An 11,042-nucleotide genomic window follows, 5' to 3' on the forward strand; every position below is an offset into this window, starting at 1 on the left:
TCTAGGCAGTTAGATAATGAAAAAACAAGGAAAGTTGTAATTTTGTGCAGTGGTTTGTGCGAAGTCATGTCTGCAGCACTATATAAATTGCATTTATATAGTGTTCCTGTGCCAAGGCACTGGGCAGTGGAGGTGGAGGCCAATGGAGGTGGGGACCAGTGGGGGCGGGAAGATGACTGAAAGAACAGTCAAAGAGTAAGGTCATGAGATGGTCCACGTACCCCCCAGCAGTGTGTCCCCCCCCAGCAGTGTGTGTGTCCCCCAGCAGTGTGTCCCCCCCCAGCAGTGTGTCCCCCCCAGCAGTGTGTCCCCCCCCAGCAGTGTCCCCCCCCAGCAGTGTGTCCCCCCCCAGCAGTGTGTCCCCCCCCCCAGCAGTGTATCTCCCCCCCCCAGCAGTGGTGTCCCCCCCAGTAGTGTGTCCCCCCCCCAGCAGTGTGTCCCCCCCCAGCAGTGTGTCCCCCCCAGCAGTGTCCCCCCCAGCAGTGTGTCCCCCCCAGCAGTGTCCCCCCCCAGCAGTGTGTCCCCCCCCAGCAGTGTATCCCCCCAGCAGTGTGTCCCCCCCAGCAGTGTCCCCCCCCCAGCAGTGTGTCCCCCCCACAGCAGTGTGTCCCCCCCAGTAGTGTGTCTCCCCCACCCCCGCAGTGTGTGTCCCCCCCAGCAGTGTGTCCCCCCTACAGCGGTGTGTGCTCCCCCTCCGGAAGGGGGGAGTGAAGACCTTTTAAGGGAAAGCCACGTGAAGCGGATTCCCGGCCTCTGCAATGTGAGGCTATTATTATCACCACCTCCCAGACTTGCTGCTGTGAGGCACATGGCACTGACATGTGAGATCGCCGGCCCTCGTGTGCTCCAGAGGTTACACTCCACACAGCTGGGGGCTGGGGGGGGGGGGGGGCGGGCGGGGACACTGCTGGGAGGGGGAGCACACACCGCTGTAGGGTTGACACACTGCACTGCTGTGGGGGACACACACTGCTGGGGGGTGGGGGGAGCGCTGCTGGGGGTGAAACACGCACTGCTGGGGTGGGGGGGACACTGCTGGGGTGGGGGGAGACACCTTGCTGGGGGGGACTCACTGCTGGGGCGGGGGGGAACACACTGCTGGGGGAGGGGCAGGGAGACACACTGCTTGGGGGAGACCGGCGTGGAGGGCGCTATATAAATCCAAGTTGTTGTTGACATACTGCTGGGGGGGTGGGGGGCAAACACACTGCTAGAGGGGGGACTGCTGGGGGGAACACACTGCTGGGGGAACACACTACTGGGTGGGTGGATATTGCTTGGGGGGCACTCTGCTGGGGGGGGGACACTGCTGGTGGGGTGACACACTGCTGGGGGGTCACTCTGCTTGGGGGGGGCACACTACTGCGGGGGCACACTGGGGGGGTGCACAATCTGCTGGGGGGGACACTGCTGGTGGGGGGGCACACTGCTGGGTTCACTCTGCTGGGGGGGGCACACTGCTGCGGGGGGCACACTGCTGGGGGATCACTCTGCTGGGGGGGGACACTGCTGGTGGGGGGGGCACACTGCTGGGGGATCACTCTGCTGGGGGGGATCACTCTGCTGGGGGGGATCACTCTGCTGGGGGGGGCACTCTGCTGGGGGGGCACACTGCTGGGGGGGCACACTGCTGGGGGGGCACACTGCTGGGGGGGCACACTGCTGGGGGGGCACACTGCTGGGGGGGGCACACTGCTGGGGGGGGCACACTGCTGGGGGGGGCACACTGCTGGGGGGGCACACTGCTGGGGGGGCACACTGCTGGGGGGAGGCACACTGCTGGTGGGGGCACACTGCTGGAGGGGGAGGCACACTGCTGGGGGGGGGCACACTGCTGGGGGGGGGGGGCACACTGCTGGGGGGGGGGGCACACTGCTGGGGGGGGGGCACACTGCTGGGGGGGGGGGCACACTGCTGGGGGGGACACACACGAAGTAAAAACAGAAGTCGCTGGAAGCCTCAGCAGGTCAGGCAGCACCTTGTCATCGACCTGAAATCTTAACTCGCTTTCCTCCCCATCGATGCTGCCTGACCTGCTGAGGGGTCCCAGCGACGTCTGTTTGTGTCCATGACAACGATGCTTTATTTGTAGTGGGTTATCCTGAATCATAACATGTTTAATCAAGCCCCAACCTCACTCAGATACCTATCTATCCCCCAACAGATCAACTTGTCCTCATCCTTACCTTAAACGCCTAATCTCCACCTCTGTGATCTCCTGTGACTTTACACCATGACCTGACCCCCAGATATCTGCTCTGCTAACTTGTTTCATGCCTATCCTTCAGTCTGTCCACTCCGCCTGAGGAGGGTGAGGCGTAGGCCCACTCTGCACCAGCATTTTGGAATGCTTCTGAAACTCTTCAGTTTCAATCTCTCCCTCTTTCAAAACCCTCTTAAAAATATTTGACATTGCAATTTAGCAATGTAAAATATTGCATAATATTTACATATAAGAATAAAATAGTTGCCCTAGGGATTTTAATATTAAATATATCTGTAGTCTTTTCTAGGTCCAGATTCATTATTCTAAAGTTGCATGTAAGTGTTTGTGTGTATAAATGCACAGTATATGACCTCAGATGACCTCTGAGCCAGGGATGATACTGATAATATTCCTTGCATTTGATAATAGCACCTTATCATATCTTCGAGACGTCTCAAAACATTTCACAGAATATACTGTAAAGTGAATTGACTGTATATTTGTGTGCGAATCACAGAAGCTAATTGCGCACAGCAGCGTCCCACACACAGTCGTGGAATGAAGTGACCAATTTATTATCTTTTTTTTAAATCAGGCGTGTGGAGTAAGGAAACTTGCCCAAGGTTTTGACCTGGCTGGGAATCAAACCCAGGTCTCTCGCTTGCGAGGCGAGTGCTCGAACCACTGAGCTACAGGACTCCACAGGATAATCAAGTAACTCAAATACAGCATTTCAGGATTTTGTTTTAAAAAAAACTTTTTTGGTTTAAAAAAAGTTTTAATACATGAACCAGATCAGCAGGCCAAGGTTTCCTGACATTACTACCAATTTTATTGGCATCAAGCATTCACCTTTGTGTTTAACCCTTAATCACCAGCATGATCGCTCTGGGATGCTGCCCTGTGTGAAGGACACTATATAAATACTAGTTGTTGTTGTTGATCAGTTCAACTCATCCACTTGCAATCTCTTAGAGGTCACAAGAAAGTATCCAGCAGTCAAACGTTCTCTCCTCCTTCTTCGTGGCTTGTGCACATGGTGTAATACAAGACAGGAAGCACTAGTTTAATTCCCCACTTGTGCTAATCTCTACTGGGACATTGGCGAGAGATTAGACTGGGGAAGGCGGGGGGGCGGGGAAATCAGACAGATTTCATACTTCTCACCACTGTCCAATGCCGTCGATGGAGTGTCTGTGGCTGGTTGGGAGCAGCATTCTACTGAACAGTGGATCTTAACCCCAACCGGTCAAAATGTGCCATGTTGAGACAATTTCCAATAGATTTCTAAAGAAATCACCTCCAAATGAAAGCCTAGTGCAAATCTCTGTGATGTACTTCTGATTTCCTTATTAAGGTGTAAATGACCAAATATTAGATCCCATTGTTTTGGTGACAGGATCTGGCACCATGGACTGGACCTACGCCTTCTATAGACTACTGCTAAACAGAGGCAATTTTTCTAGCAATGTTGTGTTCCTGAATCTCCGTTTCCTTAAAATTGCTGTGTGCAGAACCTGATGGTTCATCTTTTTACACTTCTCTGTAAAATCATTGCCTAGTTTCTCTTCCTGTGTTACTCCAGGTTGTACGGCTACAGCGATTGCAGCCTTCACTTCACAATTTTCTCTTGTGTGTACATGCACTATACATAGACCCTCTCATGTAGAATAAACAACTCAAAAACTTAATAAGTTAGGAGCATTTTGGACCTCAACCAAAAACAAAGGTCATTGTAGATATTATTTTTAAAAAATCAATGATATTTTTTTTTCTTTCATCAGTTTCTTCTGGTCTCACAAATCTAACCAATATTTTTCACCTCTTAGCTACCAACAATTCTCAACTTCTGATATTCAGGTTTGTCCAAAGGTGTAACACGGCTCCTGCTATTACCTCTTCCACTCCACACAGAAGGAAGATCATCTGATAAGACATCACTTCTGACTTTCATCCAGGATCTTGCAAAATCTATAGAATTCTGTTTCACAAAGATTCTGAATTAGTGCCAACAAAATACAGTGAGCGCAATTCAGAGTAAATCCTGTGAAGCGTTTTGAGATGTTCTTCTGACGTGAAAGGTGCTGTAATAAACGCAAGGGTTATTATTATAATAATCTTTGTATTTGATATAGCGCCTGATCACATCATTGAGACATCAGCCTCCCCCACATCCGGTCCCTAACCAGGACCAACCTCCTTCTTCCACCTCCGCCACATTACCTGCCTCCGACTGTACCTCACCCCAAATACAGCCAAAACCCTCGTGCTTGCACTTGTCACCTCGGGCCTGGATTGCTCCAATGCACTCTTCACTGGTCTTCACAGCTCCACTATTCACAAGAGCAGCTCATTCAGACTCTGCCGCCCCCATCCTGACCCGGACCAAACTCCGTCCCCACATCTCACCAGTTCTGGCCCAGGCTCCACTGGCTTCCCATCCCCGAACGCATCGACTTCAAGATCCTCGTGTTCAAATCCCTTTACTCTCTGGCACCTCCCCACCCTCCTCACTCCCAATCCACTATCCGGCGCCTCCGCTCGACTGGCACCGGCCTCCTGCTCTTCCCTCGCACCCTCAGCCCCACCATCGGAGGTCGCACTTTCAGACACTACTCCCGAAAATCTGGAACGCTCCCTCTTTCAGGTCCCGCCCAAAGACTTTCCTGTTCAACCATGCTTGCAGCCACCTCCCCACCCCCCTAGTTCAGAGTCAGGCACTGTTAAACTCTCTGAGACTCTAACCTGCGTGGAGGGTGCTATGTAAGTGCAAGTTGTTGTTGTTGAGACGTCTCAAAGCACTTCACAGGATATACTGTAAAGTGGAGTGGCTGTATTTGGTAGGTGAAAGAGATCTGGAAAGTGCACCTAATGATTTCAGCCTTACGCTACCAAGTTATTTTATACATTCTAATAATGCTCCTCTAGGAAGCTACGCTTACTGTCACAAGAGAATCATTTAATCAAGAAAAGAACAATATTACAGCAGAAGTTACCAGCCATGTTTATTTATCAATTCATCAAAACATAAATTACAACATTCAAAATGGATTTTTACGAGAACTACACAACATTCCTGAAAGGCTCCTCTCCTCTCAGTGCTTGTGTACTCAAAAAGTGAAAGGTGACAGTGCTGGGGGAAACAGAACACTTTCTTACTTAGCACCCAGTCACACGTCAAGCACGTGTCAGGTATGCCATAATCAGATGATATTGAGTGTATCCCCTCCATTAACTTGACAATAAAGCTCAACACCAATATCTGGGATGGTCCCTCTCCTTCCCACCCCACACCCAAACAGGATATTATTCACTCCTCGTTTGCCTTTAGCAACCTCCACCCACCCTACCTCACCACTCTGTGTCCAGGCTGCCAATTCCAGTGTCATGTTCGGTGGACACCTGACCTGCTTTGAGTGGATTCAGAAGATTGAAACACAACACAATTAAAGACCTTCTCAAAGGCTGTGGATTCCTCTTGGTCTCTTTTCGATTGAAACAGTTGATAGAAGTTGAGGACTTTGTTCTCTTGTATATTTCACCACTTGGGCTTTATTCAGAGGACTCTTCACTTTCCATATTTAGTCCAGATTTAAACAGACTCCAGGTGAAAGAACTGGGTTCCAACACAGTCAGACGCCAAGCACAAAGGAAGCCCTTCACAACTGTGTTTAGATGATATTCCAGTTCAGATCCTACAAGTGGAAAAAAATGGACAGTGACCTCCTTCCTGACACTGAACAACACTGACCTTTTGCCTGGGTCAAAATAAGGAATGTTAAATTGAGAGATTTGAACAACTTCAGAAAGCTGTCAATCTCCCAAAAAATGGATTCCAAGAAAGCCGAGCTCTTTAGAGAAAAACAAACTTAAAAAGGTGCAAGATTTTTAAATCTTTCTGTACAAGTTCAAATCTGCAGAATAGACAAAACGGCCCAAACTGAATTTCTGAATTCAAACGGACAAAACAGGAAAAAATAATTGATTTTCACTTCGGTGAGAAGCAAAAATATAAAAGAGCCAGAGACAAGACTATTCAGTTACTGATACAGCGACAATTAATTATAAACATCAATATAAACACTGAATGAGCTTCGCAGGCAGGTGGTCCTTTAGGAAAGCTAAGCTGCTTTGCCATTCAGCTGTGTTGCTGTACAGTTTGCAGCTCAGGTACTTATACAGTCAGAGTTATGTGCAAAACATCTATTTGCGACACGTTCGATGTGGCGTCTGTTTCTTTTGTATGTCTATCCTGCAACGGCTTCGCTCATCCAACCAGGGTAACTCAAAGTTCCTGCAAAGAGAAAGAACAGGTAAGAGCAGGTTTGACTGGCAAATGACTGAGAATTGTTCCCACCTCATGAATTGTGAATCCATGTTGAGAACAGCGAGAATCAGCAGTACAACAGAACTTGTTGGAAGAGAGACGTATCGAGGTCACGAGGTCAGCCACCCGACATTGTAGGTGAAACACATCATGACAATGAATGACCAAACTCCCCCTCACCCACTGCTGTTCCACAGCTGGCACTTTCATAGGTCAAATTAATATTTTCAGCCATTTAGAATCACTTCATAATAATTTCAATTAATAACTGTTTTAATGTTTTTGTGAAAACACGAATATTTCATGATGCATTTTAAAGACCTAATGCTGAATATTCTGGGACATGTGAAGAACCGACATGAAGCAAGTTACAGTGCAGCAGAATGTCAAACTTACTGTTGTGATAGCTTGGGTAAAGGCCTGCCAAAAGCCACCACGGGTAGAAACGGGGTAATTACCAGAGATTCCACTGAAAAGAGAAAAACGGCAAGCTTAGATTTACTTGTGAAAACAGCTATTTAGTCTTTCTTTTAAAGAATATAAATTCCCAAAATAGGAGAATATCAGATAAGGTTTACCCAGGATTTGGCTCCCAGTTGGAGAACACGAATGTCCCATTTTGTGGGACAATCCTGCCTTTGACATTTTGGATCACCCTATCCTCCTCCACTGTCTCTCCTCTCACCCTAACCTTCAAGGTTCTGGCTTTAAATGGCTCAGATCCTATCTCTCACACTGGCTTCACTTCTCTCTCTAGCCCCCGCACCATCTTGTGTGGCGTTCCTCAGGGCTGTCCTCGGTCCTCTCCTCTTCAACCAGTACATACTTGGTGACATCATCCGCAGACATGGGATCAACTCCCACATGTATGCGGATGACACCCAACTTTACTTCTCTGCCTCCACCCTCGATTCCAGGACCACTGCTGTCCTGACAGAATGTCTGTCAGACATCAAGTCCTGGATGAGAGCTAACTTTCTCCAGTTGAACGTCAACAAAACCGAAGCTCTCCTGATTGGTTCCCATATCAGCATTCAAGGATGCACACTCCACCTCACCAAGCCAGTCAGGAGCCTGGGCGTCTTGTTCGACCCTCAACTGTCCTCTTTCCCCCACATCCATGCCATGACCTGCTCTGCCTTCCCCCACCTCCGCAACATTGCCTGACTGCACCACTGCCTCACCCTTCAGACCGCCAAAACCCTCATACATGCCTTCACCTTCACCGCATCTAGGCTCGACTATACCAATGCCCTGCTTGTCAGCCTCCCCAACCTTTTCCTCCACAAGCTGCAGATCATCCAGAATCTGCAGCTTGTGTCCTCTCCCGCACCAGGCTCCATCAGCCCCACCCTCACCCGGCTCCACTGGCTCCCCATCCCTCAGAGGATCGAGTTCAAAATTCTCATCGTCACCTTCAAGGCCCTCCATGGCCTTGCCCCCTCCTACCTCTCCAACCTGCGAACCCCTTATCAACATGTCCACTCTCTCCGCTCAGCAGGCTCTGGCCTACTCCATGTCCCCACCATTGGTGGTCGGGCCTTGAGCCTCTCTACCCCCACCCTCTGGAACTCCATCCCACATTCCCTTCACCTCACTCCCTCCCTTGCCTCCTTCAAGGCATGCCTCAAGATCCTCCTCTTCAACCGTACCTTGGCCAGCCTCCTACCCTGCGTGATCCCAACACCCCCCACCCCTGTCTCCGCTCGGGTCCTAACTGACTGTTCAGCACCTTGGGGATGTCCTCCCAACGTGAAAACCGCTTTACAAATGTAATACTGTGTTGTATTTTCCTCACAGAACTAGAAGTTGGAATTATCTCTTACTGTTTGGAAGTCACTGTATTGGAACCTACCATCATCTGATTCAGGAAAAAATGACAAGATTTCTGGCTCTGATTCCTGAATTCCTTTCTTTTTGTACATCCGCAGTTGTAATCGCTGTAGCAGTCTTTGCTCTCTGATCCTCTGGATATCCCACCTGGAAAATACATCAAAGGCAAGAATGAAGAATCCACCAAACCATATTATCTTTAGTCCTTGCAATGGTTTATTTTGGTGATAAATGTTTTAATTAAAAATACGTTTACAGATGATATCAAACTATGACAAGTAAATGGAATAATAGCAACAATCCTTACATTTGATATTGTGCCTATAATAATAATACTTCTTGCATTGCATATTACACCATATCACCTCTTAGAGACGTTTCAATGCGCTTCACAGAATAATAATAATAATCCTTGCATTTGATAGAGTGCTTTTCACGTCGGGAGGACGTCCCAAAGCACTTCACAGAACACACTGTAAAGTGAATTGACTGTATATTTGTGGGCGAACGCGGCAGCCAATTGCGCACAGCAATGTCGTAGATTGAAAATGACCAATTTATTATTGTTTTTTTTTGGAGGGATTATTATTAGGCTCTGTGTGGAGTAAGGAAACTTGCCCAAGGTTTCGCCCTCTGCCTGAATTGAACTCAGGTCTCTCACTTGCAACGCGAGTGCTCTAACCACTGAGCTACAGAATATACTGTAAAGTGAATTGACTGTATATTTTGTGGACAAAACGCGGCAGCCAATTACATGAATATAATATCGAAACTTCTCAAAGTGCTTCACAGGTAACTGTTGTCAAGGGACTGTATTTATCAGCAAACAGAGCAATTTGCGTGCAGCGAGGTTCCATTATGAATTCAATTAACTAAATGATTGTTGGCTTGGACACGAGGAGACCCTTGCCTTCTCTTTTCAAATAGTGTCACGGGATCTTCAAGGTCCATCTCTACACGCAGACAGGACTCTGGTATGACGTCTCAACTGAAAGACTCTGACAATTCAGTGTTACTTCAAAACTCTCCTGGAGTGTCAACCTGGACTGTGAATTCAAACTCCCAACAAAGGACAGTGACCCAGAGCAGAGAGTGCCTCTCCAAATATTTGTTACATATTACATACAGATATTGACAAAGTTCTGTATGTTGTGTTGGGTTGGCGGCTGTGGTCATTATGAAGACAATACCTGTTTAGGACATTAGTGCCTTCCTGATTTGCCGGGGGTGTGCGGTGGGTGGGTGGAGGGTAGAGAAAAAGGTTCTCCAAGAGCAAGGAAAGGACAGACGTCGTCAGTCCTCTCTATTGAACCCAACCCACCTGTAGAACCTTCTGTCCTCCACAGCAATAAGGGAAGATTGGCCAATAGCTTGAACCCAGTAAGCTACCAGTTCCACCGATCAGCTTTTAAGTGGGGATAAACACAGAGGACAAACACAGAGATTTTATTCTATCCAAGGCTGACCACATTTCACCAGAGAAAGGGGTGAATACAATTGTATGAAAGTTTGTAATCCAGACCTGAAATTTTCAGTCATTTTTATTTCTGGAAGGCATATTTAATTCTGTCATTCTGATAAAGAGAGAGAGAGAGAGGTGACCCTTCATAATGCAGCTGCACGTTTTTTGAGAATTTGTTTTCTGATGGGGGGGGTGGATAATTGTAAACTGCTAGTTAGTGAGTTTCTGACCTTGTTTGCCTCAGACAATCTAATAATAACAATAATCCGCAACTGTTTGTGGGACGCTGCTGTGCGCAGTTGATGCCGGGTTTCACCCACAAAATATACAGTCAATTCACTTGACTTATTCACATATTCTGGGAAGAGCTTTGAGACATTTCAATGGCATGATAAGGCGCTATAAAATAATCTTTGCATTTGATATTGCGCTTTTCACGTCTTCTAGATGTCTCCAAGCGCTTCACAGAATATACTGTAAAGTGAATTAACTGTATATTTGTGGGCAAAACGCGGCAGCCAATTGCACACAACAGCGTCCCACTTACAGTTGTGGATTGAGGTGACCAATTTATTATTTTTTTTCTTGAGGGATTACTATCAGACTATCAAAACCCAATGAACAGAGTAACAAAAGAGCAATTATTTTCAGAGATGGAGAGGCTCAGCGAACCACCCCCTACCATGAGATACTCACGATATTGACCTTGAGAGGAATCCCCTGGGATTGAAACCACAACTTTCTGCTCCCAAGGCTTGGTGGCTGAACTTAGGATCTTGGAGATGTTTAAGAGGGAAACAGACAGAAACCTGAACACCAAGGCTTACTAAAGCTCGCTAAAGGTTACTCACTTGTAATGGCAGAGCTGCTTTTACTGGTGGAAAACGATGTTACCATCGTCTGTGGATAGTTTCAAGTTGCTGAAGGAGCCACTGTTTTGAGCATTCCTCTCCGCACACTGAGTTGCTCCTGTAGTGATGACTGTCCTGGGAGCCGGAGCTGGTGGGAGACGGTGGTAACGGAGAACACGACTGAGATAGCGACTGGAAACTGCTGTTTGAGTTATCGTTGCACAGCAACACTGGGCTTGAGGATGAGCTGACGGGTCCGATATAGGTGATGACTCCCCCTGTAGTGCAGCACAGAGAGAAACAGCTGTAGCGCCACAATAACTTGTGTTTACATTACGCCCTTCGTGCCGGATAGCGTCCTGG

General features: G+C 48.0%; 1 protein-coding gene across 1 annotated transcript in view; it reads right to left on the reverse strand.

The window, feature by feature from the left end:
• Nucleotides 1-5,186: 5,186 nt before the first annotated feature.
• Nucleotides 5,187-11,042, reverse strand: part of msl1a (MSL complex subunit 1a) — a 6,429-nt gene continuing 573 nt past the window's right edge. Inside the window, exons 2-4 of the mRNA XM_042343413.1 lie at nt 8,389-8,513; nt 6,930-7,002; nt 5,187-6,500 (exon numbers count right to left, since the gene is read on the reverse strand). Of these exons, the coding sequence (XP_042199347.1) occupies nt 6,410-6,500; nt 6,930-7,002; nt 8,389-8,458 (234 nt within the window). The 5' untranslated portion in view covers nt 8,459-8,513 and the 3' untranslated portion in view covers nt 5,187-6,409. The remainder of the gene's footprint in view (nt 6,501-6,929; nt 7,003-8,388; nt 8,514-11,042) is intronic.

This window comes from Callorhinchus milii, unplaced genomic scaffold (genome assembly GCF_018977255.1).
Source record: "Callorhinchus milii isolate IMCB2004 unplaced genomic scaffold, IMCB_Cmil_1.0 Scaffold23, whole genome shotgun sequence".
Taxonomy (NCBI): Eukaryota; Metazoa; Chordata; class Chondrichthyes; order Chimaeriformes; family Callorhinchidae; genus Callorhinchus; species Callorhinchus milii.